This window comes from Hemitrygon akajei, chromosome 19, assembly GCF_048418815.1.
Source record: "Hemitrygon akajei chromosome 19, sHemAka1.3, whole genome shotgun sequence".
Lineage (NCBI taxonomy): Eukaryota > Metazoa > Chordata > Chondrichthyes > Myliobatiformes > Dasyatidae > Hemitrygon > Hemitrygon akajei.
In genome coordinates, this window is record NC_133142.1 from 60,579,306 (window position 1) to 60,595,295 (window position 15,990).

Genomic DNA, 15,990 nt, shown 5'->3' on the forward strand with positions numbered 1-15,990 from the left:
ACTGACCCTCCATAACTCTGCTGGGTAAATATCTACAAAGATTCACCACCATCTGAGTGAATTGTTTTGTTTCCTTCATTTCAGTTCTAAGTGGTCCACCCATTATTTTGAGATCATGAGTCCAATTTCTAGGCTCCTATCAACCCTCTGAGAATTTTTACATTTCATTGAGATAACCTCACACTCTTCTAACTTATGGAGAATAGATGCCTAACCTGCCATTTCAAGAGTTAATCCAGCACATCTTCACTTGAGTATGCTTGTAGCAGATAAAAAGACCACAGTACAATAGTCCAAGTGTGATATCACCAGGGCCACATATATGGAGTAAGTCATCCCTCCCAAAGTCGTCCAGCAATGAAAACAAAGATACTAATTGACTACCTAATGGCATGCTACACTTAGCTTTAGTGATATCTGTACAAGAACATCCATTTCTCTCTGAACAGTAACACTGCCTACTATGTCCATAAAACTATAATGCCAATTAAAAGTGCTCAGTATTTCTGCCAAAGTAGGTAAATTCACATCTTCCATTTTGTGCAGAACATGTTTATGATACCTTTATCTCTATCTCTACCTCTTTGACTTTCTTTTCTCTCTATTCCTAATACAATAAACCTCTATCAGTTCATCACCCAGCCTCCTTCTCTTCAGGCAAAACAACTCAAGCTCCTCCAGCAACTAAAGTCCTCCAATCTAGGCAATGTCCTGGCGACTCTCTAATGTATTCTGTCCAGCACAAACTTATCCTTCATATGATCACTTGCTACTGTCTGAGGAAGGTAGCAAACATAATTGAGGTCTCCTTCCACCCTGGTCATTCTCTCTTCTCCCTTATTCCATCAGGCAGAAGATACAGCAACTTGTTAACATGTGCCACCAGGCTCACGGACAACTACCAACTTGCTGTCTTGCTGTTAAACAGACCTCTCATTCACTAAGGATAAACACTTGAGCTCTTGGTTTACGACAGCAATATCTGAGTGCACTGCACTTTTCTCTGTAACTGCAACATTATATTTTGTATTCTTTTTTTTTGTAGTACTTCAATGTACTTATTTAGGAATGACAAGCAAACAAGACCTTTTCATTGTATCTTGGTATGTGTGACAACAATAAACAAAGTACCAAAATAATATGGCAACCAGAACAGCACACAATATTCCAAGTATTGTCTCAGTAGTGTTTTCAGTGTGTTGTAAAGCTGCAATATTACTGTCCAAATTATATATTCTGTGCTTTGACTTCTGAAAGCAAGTTTGTCATGTATCTTCACCACGTTATCTACATGCACTGCTACTTTCAGGGAACAATTGATTTGAACTCCAAAATCCCTCTGTCCTTAGTGCCCTACCATTTACAATACACTTCCTGCTCTTCTTTGACTTTTCAAAGTACATCACATTGTAGCTGATGAGATTAAATTGAATCTGCCAACACCCAAGTAACTTTCCATCAAATCTATATCCTGCCATAGCCTTAGACAACCACTATCTACAACACTATCACTATCCACAATTTTCATGTCATCCACAAACTGATCACACCTCCTACATTCACATTCAAGTCATTAATATTGATCGCAAACAATAGCATTCCAGTGCCATCCCCTGTGGTACACCATTGGTTACCAGCTTCTAACCAGAAAAGAAACCTTTAACCACTACCCTCTGCCTTGCATCACCAAGCTAATTTTGGATTTAGTTAGCCAGATCACCTTGGATCCCATATACCATGACATTTGGATCAGTCTATGATGCAAGATGGTGTTAAATGCCTTTCTAAACCCATAGAGACAATGACTGCCACCCTTCCTTTATCAATTATTTTAATTACCTCCCCAAAAACTCAAGTTACTGTGATAGATTTCCCCCCACAAAAAGCCACAATTATACCTAATCAGCCACTTTTTCACCTTACATAAGTCCTATCATTTTTTCCAATAACTTCCCTACTAGAGATGTAAAGCTCTACGTCTTCCTGATACCCTCGTTAAGTAAAGAAACAGCATTAGCTATCCTTCATTCATCTGATACCAAACCTGTGATGAAGGAAGATGCTTCCTGTAGCAACTTGCAGGAGATCTCATGTGGGATATATCAATCATTATGTGTCCCAGAGTATCTAAGACACTCTCTTTCTTAATACTGACCTGCCTCTCATCATTCATATACCCCTTCCAGAACTCTTCCATATACTTTTTTCTGACAAACACAGTTGAGAAATACTCATTTAGGACCTCATCTGCATCCTATGGCTGTACCCATTGATTACTCCTTTGCTCACCTTGTTCCTGACAACCCTCTTCATGATCCTGATAGTGAATATTGTGTAATTTCCACTTAATTTTACTTGCCAAGAATATTTCGTGGCCCATTAATAGCCTCTTAATTTCTTACTTAAATTTTCTCCTACACTATCTATTCCTTAATTTCCCTGCTACACCCTCAGTTCTAAGTATATTCCTTAACCAGTTGTGTATATCTGCCTTGTACTTCATTTCTTTTCTTGATCAACCATTCAGTATTACCATCTTTCCTCTCAATCTCACTTAAACAAACTAACTCGAAACTCTTTCCAAAATCTCCTACAATTCAGTTATGCTCTTACCCATAAGCATCTACTTCCAATCTATTTCCCCAGGTCCTCTCCTATGCTAGTGAAATCAGATTTCCCACGGTTTAGGAGCTTAACTTGAGCAATAACTGTTAATTGTTAATTCTGCTTTCCTTTCTACAGATACTGCCTGAACTGCTAAGTGCTTCCAGTGTTGTATGTTATTTTTGTGTACCATGATAAGCCTGCACACACCACTATACCCCAATGTTAGACAGTGACAGACCCACTGCATCATGCATTTAGGTCTATCACAACATAACACTAAGGACTGATTCTGATCAGACCAATTCCTGCATGTACTGTACAAAGTGCATTGACAGACCCGTGTCAACAATACTCTATCTGTCTTATGCAATGATAGACCAATCCCACAGTGTTTATTCAGGGAGAAAATGGTGCCCTCCAGCAACATATCTCAGTATTATGCAGTAACAGACCAACATTAAGTGGCCACTTTATTAGGTACTTCCTACATGAGTGTATGTTCGTGGTCTTCTGCTGCAGTTTGGTATGTTCAGAGGTGCACTTCTGCCCACAACTGTTGCAACACAGTTATATAAGTTACTATTGGTTTCCTGTCAGCTTGAACCAGTCTGGCCATTCTCCTCTGACCTCTCTCATTAACAAGGTGTTTTCACTCACAGAACTGCCACTCAATGGATTTTTTTTGCTTTTTCGTATCATTCTTTGTAAACTCTAGAGACTGTTGTGTGTGAAAATCCCAGGATATTAGTAATTTTTCAGATACTCAAACCACCCCATTTGGCACCAACAATCATTCCACAGTCAAAGTCACTTAGATCTAATTTCTTCCCCAATCTTATGTTTGTTTTCAACAACAAGTGAACCTCTTGACCATGTCTGCATGCTTTAATGCATTGAGTTGCTGCCACAAGATTGGGTGATTAGATATTTGCATTAATGAGCAGATGTACTGGTATACTGTGCCTAATTAGATGACCGCTCAGTGTAAGTCTAACTCAGCTTACACCTAATTAATGTCTAATTCATGTAGCACATTACAAATAATGGCAAACCAATGTGCGTGCAGTTCTTAGGAGGAGGTAATGATCTGTTGCCATTGTCTTTCTGAGGGGCAGATTCTGCAGGTTTGGAGACATGGGAGAATGACTGCAGTGCACCACCATCAGTCATTGTGTGCTGGTGGCAAAGGAGGTGCCAATCAAGTGGGGTCATGATCCTGGATCGAGATTACAAGATTTAAGAATAGTTGGCACTGCGCTCATCCAAGCACATGGAGAATGTAAAAAGAATCTTAAGAAAGAAATTAGAAAAGCTAAAAGAAGATATGAGGTTGCTTTGGCAAGTAAGGTGAAAATAAATCCAAAGGGTTTCTACAGTTATATTAATAACAAAAGGATAGTGAGGGATAAAATTGGTCCCTTAGAGAATCAGAGTGGACAGCTATGTGTGGAGCCAAAAGACATGGGGTAGATTTTGAACAATTTCTTTTCTTCGGTATTCACTAAGGAGAAGGATATTGAATTGTGTAAGGTAAGGGAAACAAGTAGAGTAGTTAAGGAAACTATGATGATTAAAAAAGAGGAAGTACTGGCGCTTTTAAAGAATATAAAAGTGGATAAATCTCTGGGTCCTGACAGGATATTCCCTAGGACCTTGAGGGAAGTTAGTGTACAAATAGCAGGGGCTCTGACAGAAATATTTCAAATGTCATTAGAGACGGGGATGGTGCCGGAGGATTGGTGTATTGCTTATGTAGTTCCATTGTTTTAAAAAGGTTCTAAAAGTAAACCTAGCAAGTATCAGCCTGTAAGTTTGATGTCAGTGGTAGATAAATTAATGTAAAGTATTCTTAGAGATGGTATATATAATTATCTGGATAGACAGGGTCTGATTAGGAACTGTCAACATTGATTTGTGCGTGGAAGGTCATGTTTGACAAATCTTATTGAATTTTTTGAAGAGGTTACTAGGAAAGTTGATGAGGATAAAGCAGTGGATGTTGTCTATATGGACTTCAGTAAGGCCTTTGACAAGTTCCACACGGAAGGTTAGTGAGGAAGGTTCAATCGTTAGGTATTAATATTGAAGTAGTAAAATGGATTCAACAGTGGCTGGATGGGAAATGCCAAGAGAGTAGTGGTGGATAACTGTTTGTCAGGTTGGAGACCGGTGACTAGTGGTGTGCTTCAGGGATCTGTACTGGGTCCAATGTTGTTTGTCATATATATTAATGATCTGGATGATGGGGTGGTAAATTGGATTAGTGAGTATGCAGATGATACTAAGATAGGTGGCGTTGTGGATAATGAAGTAGGTTTTCAAAGCTTGCAGAGATTTAGGCCAGTTAGAAGAATGGGCTGAAAGATGGCAGATGGAGTTTAATGCTGATAAGTGTGAGGTGCTACTTTTGGTAGGACTAATCAGAATAGGACATACATGGTAAATGGTAGGGCATTGAGGAATGCAGTAGAACAGAGTGATCTAGGAATAATGGTGCATAGTTCCCTGAAGGTGGAATCTCATGTGGATCAGATGGTGAAGAAATCTTTTGGTATGCTGATCTTTATAAATCAGAGCATTGAGTATAGGAGTTGGGATGCAATGTTAAAATTGAACAAGGCATTGGTGAGGCCAAATTTGGAGCATTGTGTACAGTTCTGGTCACCGAATTATAGGAAAGATGTCAACAAAATAGAGAGAGTACAGAGGAGATTTACTAGAATGTTACCTGGGTTTCAGCACCTAAGTTACAGAGAAAGGTTGAACAAGTTAGGTCTTAATTCTTTGGAGCGTAGAAGGTTGAGGGGGGACTTGATAGAGGTATTTAAAAATATGAGGGGGATAGATAGAGTTGACGTGGATAGGCTTTTTCCATTGAGAGTAGGGAGATTCAAACAAGAGGACATGAGTTGAGAGTTAGGGGGCAAAAGTTTAGGGGTAACACGAGGGGGAACATCTTTACCCAGAGAGTGGTAGCTGTGTGGAACGAGCTTCCAGTAGAAGTGGTAGATGCAGGTTCGATTTTGTCATTTAAAAAAAATTGGATAGGTATATGGACAGGAAAGGAATGGAGGGTTATGGGCTGAGTGCTGGTCGGTGGGACTAGGTGAGAGTAAGCGTTTGGCATGGACTAGAAGGGCTGAGATGGCCTGTTTCCATGCTGTAATTGTTATATGGTTATAGAATGCTCTGCCGCACTCCTGACTTGTAACCTGCTGCTTGATGTGTCTGCAAATAAAACCATCAGACCATAAGACATAGGAGCAGAATTAGGCCATTCGGCCCATTGAGTCTGTGCCACATTCCATCATGGCTGATTTCTTATCTCTCTCAAACCCATTCTCCTGGCTTCTTCTGGAAACCTTTGTCAACTTTATTAATAAAGAATCTATCAACCTCCATTTTACATATACCCAATGACTTGGCTTCCACTGCTGGCTGTGGCAATGAATTCCACAGATTCACCACCCTCTGGGTAAAGAAATTCCTTCTAATCTGTGTTCTGAATGGAAGTCCCTCTATTATAACACTACCTTCTGGTCCTCGACACCCCCACTATAAAAATATCTTCTCCACATCCGCTTTATCCGAGCTTTTTGATATTCAATGTCTCAATGATATACTTCCTCATTCTTCTAAACTCCAGTGAATACAGGCCCAGAGCCATCAATTGTTCCTCGTACATTAACCCTTTCATTCATGGGGTCATTTTTGTGAACCTCCTCTGAATAAGATAGAAATGACATTTATTATATGAAACACTTGATGAAATGATAGAAAGGGTCCAGGACATCACTCTGGTGCTCAGCATTTTACCAATGGAAACACTTTATTCCTTTTGCAAGCAACACACACAAAATGGAGGAACTCAGCAGGCCGGGCAGCATCAATGGAAAAGAGTATTGTCAACGTTTTGGGCCAAGATCCCTTTGCATGAATGCTTTTCTCTTTACATCAAATCGGCTGTGATCTTTGTCTAACTCTGAGGTGAAAAAGTTCTGGTTCCTCTGGCTAATCCAATCAACAGAACCCTCTAACCCAGTGGTTGGGGACCACTGCTCTAACCCCTAGACTATTCTGTAAAAGCTTTACTACACTCTCTAGGGAGCCATCACATCCCTCCTGCAGCAGAGTAACCAGAGTTGTAACATAATAGGCAGTATAAAGTCCAGGACCTTGTCAGCTTTGTTTATTTCACTTTTCAAACCATCTCAGTGTTTCCATATCAATGTCCAGGATTCCAGCCCCTTTGAAATGTTACCTCATTATACAAACATTTATACCTAACAAAGTATATCATCTACACAAGATATTCCGCAGATGCTAGAAATCCAATCAATACACAAAATGCCGGTGATACTCAGCAAGTCAGGCAGCATCTATGAATAGTTCACATTTCAAGCTGAGACCCTTCAGCAGGACTGGAAAGGAAGGGGGAAGATGCCAGAATAAGAAGGTTGAAGGAGGGAAAGGAGCACAAGCTGGCTGGTGATAGATGAAATCAAGTGAAAGAGAAGGTGGGTGGGGGAGGGAATGAAGTGAGAAGCTGGGGATGATAGGTGAAAAAGGTAAAGGGTGGAAGTAGAGGCAATCTGATAGGAGAAGGAGAGTGGACCATGGAGAAAGGGAAGGAGGTGATGAGAAGAGAAGGGGTAAGAAATGAGCAAGAATGGGGAATGGGAAAAGATAATCAGGGAGGGTGAGGAAATTACGAGAAGTAAGAGACATCAACGTTCCTGCCGTTGGGTTGGAGGTGCTGCTCCTCCAACCTGATAGTGAAGGCCATGAACCAGCATGTCAGATTGGGACTAGGAGGGAGAAATAATCTTTCTTTCATTACATTTCATCCATTATATGCACACCCACTCTACCAGTCTTCTCAATTGTCTTCTGAGAAGAAGCTTATTCATTCAGAGATTGTGAACGATTGGAGCTGTCAACTTACTGAGGGATTCAGAGGCCAAGACTCTGCAACAATATTCATTAATAGGGATGACAGACTTTCAGAGATTAAGGAAGTTAAGGTGTGTAGATTAATGGAGGAAAATGGCACTGGGGCAAAAGAATAGTGATTGGTGGTGTAGCCTGAGAGCACATGGAAGTGAGATAAGGCAAAGACATGGCACTAGGATTAGAGACCGTGCAGGATTGTCAGCAATCAAGAGGCATATAGTGAGAGACAGGTGTGTGTGTGGGGTGGGGTCAAAGTTCTGCTGCTGAGGTTAGAGTGTTGGTTTCAGTGCAGAGGGTGAGCAGTGACTAAGTAAGGTTCTTCTTTTCTTCTGTTATAGAAGGTTACTGGAGATAAAGGATATGGAAGTGTGGGTGGTGACCTCTTCCTACTGTGAGATGTAGGAGATCAGGGATATTCCCAGAGTCCCCATTGACTCCACCTGCAGGAACTGTGTCCTGTCTGACCACATGGAGCTGGACTGACTGTGGAGTATGCACAATGCTGATACTGTGATAGGCAGCACATTGAGTGAGCCACTCAGTCTGCAGAGACAGAGAAAGCATGGCTGGGTGGCCAGCAGGAAGGACACTGATGGTAGGCAGGTCATACAGGAGTTCTCTGTGGTTACAGGTAGAGCATGCTGGATACTGTTGATCTCCCAGAGGAAAGCAGCAGTTGGTTCTGATCCATAGAGTGGGAAAGAGGAGTCTGGGCGAGTGATCATGGTGGGGACAGGTGTTTCTGTGGCTCAGATCAAGACTCCAGAATGATCTGTTGTCTCCCTAGTGCCAAGGTCAAGGGATGACTCAAAGTGGGCAGGGAGAACAGTCAGAGGTTATGATAATGTTGGTCCCAATGATGCAGGTAGAAAGTGAGATAAGGTCCTGCAGAGAGAATTTAGCAGAAAACTAAAAAGCAGGATCTCTAGGAGTAGAATCTTGAGATTACTCCCTATGCTATACAGTATGCTAATGAGAGTAGAAAAAAGAGAATAGGACAGGTGCTTGTCCAAAGAACTAGCATAGGATGGAGGACTTTAGGTTCTTGGAAAATTGGGATCGCTTCTGGGGCAGCTGGAAACTATTCACGGGAGATAGGGGTTACACCTAAACTGAGGGGCAGCAAAACCCCTAGAGGGAAGTTAGCTCACACTACATGGTAAGCTTTAAACTAATTTGGCAGGGAGTTGGGAAGCACAGGAGCAGTGAGGCAGTGGGAAGAAGCACATGGAGGATAAATCAAGCAAGCCCAGGACACAGGCAGGTTAAGGGATATGGGAAGGCTGGCAGGTTCAACTGATTTACTGTAATGCTCAGGTAAATCAGATGAGCTTAGAGCATGGATCAGCTGTTGGTTGCAATGATGAAATTACACCAATACTTAGAGACAATATCTAGGGAAACATCCATAAAAGCTACATGTGTGTTATACGAGAGGGCTCCAGTGGGAATTAGAGGAACAGATAATGAAAGTAAATTGCAGAAAAATGTAAGGGCAGGAGAATTACAGTAGTGGGGATTTTAATTTTCTTTTGGATTACTTTAGTGCAAGCATCTTAGATGGGGCAGAGTTAAATATGTCAGTGGAAGATTTTAAAGACAATATCTAGTAAGCATAATCAGCCAGTGGCAGTACTCGACCTTGCCTTAGGAAATGGAACTGGTCAAGAGGTGGAAGTGTCAGTGGAAGAATGCTTTTGGAACAGTAACATAATTCAGAAGGATTCACAGCAGTTATGAAAGGTATTAAGGTTGGTTCTCAAGGTCTTAAACAAGGGGAACCCTGATTTCAATAGCACAAGAAAGGACCTAGTGAAATTAGACTGAGAGTAGATGCATGCAGAAAAAAAAACAAATGGGAGTGTTTTAAAAGAGAGTCAGTCAGAGTTCAGAGCCAACAGTGACGAAAGACAAAGGTGACAAGATTAGTGAATTTTAGATAACAAATGATATTAAAGGGAAAGGGGAAGCATTTAGATGGCTAATGTAACAGGAATTAAGAAAGTATCTTGAGGAATACTGAGAGAGCAGGAGAAATTGTAAGAATTGAATTTGGAGGACAAATAGCAACTATGAAATGTCCTTGGCAAGTAAGATTAAGGAGAATTGCAAGACATTCTATAAATATATAAGGAAGAAGAAGGGTAAATCTATATATGGAGCCAGGAGATGTGGACAACATCCTGAATGAATACAGGACCTGATCTGCACTGTATCTCTAAATAAAATAAAATACTTTTTGTCTGTGTTCACCGAGGTGAAGAATGTGGAGGATAATGAGTACAAGAGTGGGGGGTGGTGAGGTTGAGGTTGGCACTATGGTAGATAATCTGGAACATGCCTGTATTAGGAAAAGAGAGGTGTTAGATGTCTTGGATAAATTCCCAGATCTTAGTGAGATCTCTCTCAGGTTGTTATGGGAAGCAAAAGAGGAGTTTGCTGGGGCCCTGGCAGAGATTTTTGCATCTTCATTAGCCACAGGTAAGTTACCAAAAAACAGGAGGATGACTAATATTTATTTAAGAAGAACAGGAGAGTTGAGCCTGGTAACTGCAAACTGGTGAGCCTTAAGTGGGTGGTGGGGAAATTACTGAAGAAATTCTCAGGATAAGATGTATGCACATTTGGAAAAGGAAAGGATGATGAGAGATAGTCAGGATGGATGGCCTTTTGCAGGGGAAACCATGTTACTGATTTCATTTTTTTGATAAGATAACAGTCAAGCATGCTAGAAGAGGTTTCTTTGATATTTTATAAGGCATGAGAAAATATCCCACATATTACACTGGTCTGAAAGGTAAGGCACGTGGATGCAAGGTGAGCTGGTTAATTGGACCCAAACTTGGCTTGGTGATAGGAAGCAGATGGTAGTGATGGAACGTAGTTTTTCTCATTAGAAGTCTATGACCAGTGGAGTATTACAGGGATTGGCAGTGGGACCTTCTGATATACAGTATATTCATGACCTGGACATGAATGATTAATCAGTTTGTGGATCTCAGAATCACTGATATGTGTTGTGGATACTGAAAAACGTATCCAAAGATATGAATCAGCCTGAAAAAAATAGTTTGATCCTTTATTACAAAACCAGCAAAGACAAACGATCTTAGAGCGACTTGGAGCTCAGTTATCTGGAAGTGCATCATACAGCACGAACTCCCATACTCAGTCTCTCAGAAGTTTAGGTTTGTTTTCAAGTAACTGTCACAATTTTGTCAACAAAAAAATATAGTTCTAACCAGTCTCTGGCAAAGGACATATTGGTAAAACTGGAGCAGCATGCAGTAGGATTATTTATGACCTTTAGTTGATTCAAAATTGTGTTCAAACCACAAATACAGAAGGATAGGTTCTTATAATGGGCAAATGGGATTAGTATTGCTGGGCAAAAAGGTCAGCATGAATGTAGTGGTCTGAATGGTCTGTTTCTATCTTGTACACCTCTTATGTTCTGCAAAGGAATCTCAAAAAGTTGACCGTGGTTGATGAGTGTAGAGTGTGCAAGATAGCAACAAGTGTTTAAAGTGAGTGGGTGTGGGAAATAGTGATTGGTAGAGATATTGTGATTGTTAGATGAGTGAAGGCTGCTTGGTGCATGAACCATTTTGTGGGTTGGTAGCACAGTTGCTAGTGGAAAGGGGTTTATTCATGTGCTACGACACTGAAAACATAAGTGAGACGATACTTTATCAAGCCTTGTACTCGGATTGTTGAAACAACAGTCATGGCATTGCAGTCTATGGTTGAGCCTTCAGCTAAACATTCAAATCAATCCAAATAAAGTATGTCAGTAAGGTAGAATTTAATAGTAGGCTGTGCACCAGACCTGGTTTCCAGAAGTCATGGGTAAAGAGCAGAGTTGCCTGGAGGTGTGGTCAGCAGAATGGTTGGGGAGCGTATTCAGACAGCTGAGGACAAAGTTGTCAACAGTGAAAAAAATCAGAAATGCGTGAGCAGAATTGGAGAGACAAATTATAGAACATCAGGATTTTACAGAGTTACAGAGAGGAGACACCATGGAGGGATGTGAAATCAAGCATAAAATTATTAAGGGTAAGGGTGGATCCCAAGGCAGATACATGGTCATGATGGCAGATACAACAGAAGCATTTAAAAGGCTGTTAGATTTGCAAATGAATGTGCAGAAATATAGACATTGTGCAGGTTAGGCGGTGAAGGGTCTGTCCCTGTGCTATTCTGTTCTGTGTTCTATGTAAACCACAGACCAATCATACAATATCCTGACATAAAGAGGGTCCATCCATGTAGTCCATGCTGGTTAACAGGATAATCCTGTCATTTCTATTCCCGTTCTTATTAAGAACATAAGAACGTAAGAAGTAGGAGCAAGAGTAGGCCATCCAGCCCATTGAGCCTGCCCCACCATTCATTAAGATCATGGCGGATCTGTCCATAAACCATCTACCTGCCTTTTGCCCATAACCCTTAATCCCCTTACTATGTAAAAACCTATCTAACTGTTTCTTAAATATATTTAGTGAGGAAGCCTCAACTGCTTCCCTGAGCAGAGAATTCCACAGATTCAATGCTCTCTGGGAAAAACAGTTTCTCTTCATCTCCGTCCTAAATCCTCTCCCCTGAATCTTGAGGCAATGTTCCCTGGGTTCTAGTCTCACTACCAATGGAAACAACTTTTCGACTTCTATCTTATCTATCCCTTTCAAAATTTTGTATGTCTCTATAAGATCCTCTCTCATTCTTTTGAATTCCAGAGAGTATAGTCCCAAGCGACTCAATCCTTCCTCATAAATTAATACCTTCATCTCTGGAATCAACCTGGTGAACCTCCTCTGCACTGCCTCCAAAGCCCATTGTCTTTCACATTCCCATTGACTCCTTGATTCTTCCCATTCTAGAGGCAATTTACAGTAGCTAGTTAACTTCCCAATTCACACATTATCTGTATTCTGGGAGTAAATGGAGCACCTACATGGTTCATGTTACAAAGTCCAACCATCAATTAGCACCTGAGGTTGAGGCAGCAGCAAACTTATGTTATGGGTGATGAGAAAACCATGGGGAGGGTGGGGTCCAGAGTTGCCCCCCCCCCATGAACTATGCTGCTAATGAGAGGGATAAAGAGATAAAGAGGGAGAGAGGGCAGCATTGCTGCACATGCTGATAATGAGAGAGGACACAAGATTTAAAATTATGGCTTCTCCACTGATTGTTGACTTTACTTCCAAGGACTTTGCCTGCTTGTGTGAATCCTTGCTGACACAGCAGAGTGATGCCAGGGGGTGCCTGCTGGAGACAGGAGGGAGTGGCCCAGTTTGATGGACATGATCAGTTGATGGATGGCTGGTACCCTGGCAGGGGAGATAAAAGGACGAGTCTGCTGAGACACAGGCAGACACGCCACTGGACACTGAACGAGTGTTGTGCACCCACAGGAAGGTGGGGGCTTGGGGGATCGATTTCGGGGGAATCGGTCAGAGGCTCACAGTGTGTGAAGGCAGACTGGTGGGGGGTGCTTGTGTGTGTGTCCACCCTCGCCTGGGTAACAAGTCTACCACTGAAGAATGTCGGTCTGGCCGGGAGACGGTAGGGGGTCACAGTCGGGTGACCACAACAGTACAACAGAACAAGAAGACAACGGAATGTTTGCCTGCTGCAGCTGCTCATATCTCTCCTCTCTCTCTCTCTCTCTCTCCTCTCTCTCCTCTCTCTCTCTCACTCTCCTCTCTCTCCTCCCTCTCTCCTCCCTCCTCTCTCTCCCTCTCTCTCCCTCTCTCTCCCTCACCTCTCTCTCACTCCTCTCTCTCTCTCTCTCTCTCTCTCTCTCTCTCTCTCTCTTCTCTCTCTCTCTCTCTCTCTCTCTCTCTCTCTCTCTCTCTCTCTCTCTCTCTCTCCCTCTCTCTCTCTCTCTCTCTCTCTCTCTCTCTCTCATGTCACAACAGCAACTACCTCAACCCAAACTGAACTGAACTGAACTCTGCATTACCTTAAGACTATTCATTTACCCCTAGACTACGATAGAGCTTGCTTTTGATTCTTATTCCTACACTTCTGTATATATCATTGCTAACCTGTTTTATATGTATATTTGCATTTTTGATACTGTATTACTTAGTTTACTAATAAACACCTTTAGTTACAGTACCACCAGACCCCAACATATCATTCCGTTTCTGCTGGTTTGGTAACTCGGTCACGGGGTACGTGACACTTAAAATTCCAAACTGAATCTCCAGTGATAAGATCTGAGCACATAATCACAGATCAGAAGGCCAAGTCTCTAGCTGTTTGTCCGGTACCTGAACTGGACTAGTATCATCCACAGGCTTTCGCTGATTCAGTTAGTCATTAATTATTTGAGTTGTGTAGAAGGTTCTTCAGATGCATCACTAATGTGGTTCACTGTGGCATTTTCCATGGTGGATGACTGGAGTGGGGAATAGAAATGGGTCCTATTTGCTACGCTTACAACTTAGACCAAGTTGCTAATGAAGTGAATGGCCAGGGCATTTCACTGAGGCAGAAGCCAGACACAGAGCAGCTGAATGGATGATTTGGTAGAGTCAGTTTGCTCTGCTTTGACCTCTGAGCAGATAGATGTTTGTCGTTCATTTCTGCACATCTCTTAAAATTACAGCACGTGGTCGAAGCCTTGGCCAAAGATTTAAGGGAAATTGTAGAAGTTGCCATCGAACAAAGTCATGAATTTGAATACTGTCTGGGGTAGGAACAGCTCAGGGTAGTGAGAAGAAGCTGACCTCTAGTCAAGAGGAGTATGTGACTGTGAACAAAGTCACCGGGAGACACTGAAGCTAGTGACAGAGAGGACATTATTCAGCACAACAAGCAGGCATCATACTGGACACACTCCTGGAAGATGAGGCCTCCTGACCCAGTGTTGCATCACACTTTGTATGTTAAAGAACAAGAGTAACAACAGGACAATTTCGATGGTTACAATGCTTCATAATGTATGAATTGCACTTTGAATTGCACTTAATTTCAAATACCTAAATATTCACTCCAACACACCCAAAATGAGTGTTAGGCTATGTCCACACTAGACCGGATAAATTCTCTTCGTTTTGACCCTCCATCCACACTGAAATGGCATTTTCATCCCCTGAAAATGGAGCTTTTCTAAAACGCCCTCCAGAGTGTGTAAATTTAAAAACACCGATTGGGCAGAGTAGTGTGGACGGGGTAACAGGAGATTTTTTAAAACAATGTGATGAAGTGCCGGAACAGATGGTGGCGGCTGCGCGGCATTTAATTGTTTTCTTGAACGCAACCCCCCCGCACAACCTAACAATTTCAGAACAGATGGCAACGAGACTGAAGCCAGAAGAGTTAGAAATGTACTCACCAAATACTTTGACCCATAACTTGCTGAATAAATAAGTATACTCACTTTGCCCTGTTTTCTGTCCTTGCTCGAATGAAGGTGGTTTACTTATTTATGCAAGTACTTCTCTGACAATAGATGTGTAACAGCCTAATGTAACATTGTATGGAAATACAAGATAACACTGATGCAGACGTGTTTTATACATTTAACAAGGTGCTTTGTTAATGCAACAGAGTTAGTCAGTTTTTCGATGTTCGTTGTCAGCCGGGTCATACTGTCCGTGAACTCCCTGTCAATTGCCTCCACGTGCTCCAGTATTTTTTTTTAGTTTTAAGTCTCCCTGCATGACAGCTAACGCTGTCTGTCATTTGGCAATTTTGTTTTAAGTTTTTCTAGTCTGTAACTGCACAAACACGCACTTTCACGGCGAGATTCGACACCAAACATGTCGCTTGTTTTCTGTAGATGTGTCCTGCGCATGCCCAGTAGGAGGAGATCGCCCAAATACCCGTGTTAATGTGGACGGAGGTATTTTCAAAAATGCCAGGTGTGGACGCCTATCATTTTTATGTGAAACTGTTGTTTTCAAAATTATCCGGTCCAGTGTGGATGTAGCCTTAATCACCTGTCTCTACAGCTGCATCATGCATATGCAGACATTTTGTGTGAATGGATATTTCCTGGTTTGGCAACAACCCCAGTCTGCAGCTCCAGAAATAGCATTGTTCTCAACTGCATTTTAAATTCAATCTGCAATCCACTTTCAGATCTGAAGACTGGTTGCTGTTGAAATTAACATTTGCTGTATTCCATAACTCCAGAATATGCCCTAACAAGGAGGTTTGTTAGAGTTGAAGATCAGGTGCTTGTTGAAGGTCAACTCAGAGAGATAAAGGTATCTGAAATGTTTAATCTCTTCATGGTAAAGAAGACTTATTACAATTATCTTCTCAAGGTTCCTCATCATAGGCTCATCCAGAAGATTAAGATGAGTGGGATATACGGTGACTTGGCCATTTGGATTCAGAATTGGCTTGGCCATAGAAAATAGAGTAGTGGTTGATATGATTTCTTTTCTGTACAGAGGTCCATGACAAGTG

General features: G+C 41.7%; 1 protein-coding gene across 8 annotated transcripts in view; it reads left to right on the plus strand.

Annotated features, from left to right (window-relative positions):
• Positions 1-15,990, plus strand: part of cacna2d2a (calcium channel, voltage-dependent, alpha 2/delta subunit 2a) — a 904,752-nt gene that overhangs the window by 867,122 nt on the left and 21,640 nt on the right. The window contains exon 33 of one of the 8 annotated variants that reach the window (XM_073072600.1): positions 850-1,093. The exons of the other annotated variants lie outside the window; for them this stretch is intronic. Coding sequence (XP_072928701.1) covers positions 850-873 — 24 coding nt within the window. The 3' untranslated portion in view covers positions 874-1,093. Of the gene's footprint in view, positions 1-849; positions 1,094-15,990 lie in introns of those variants that run through there. 8 annotated transcript variants of the gene reach the window in all.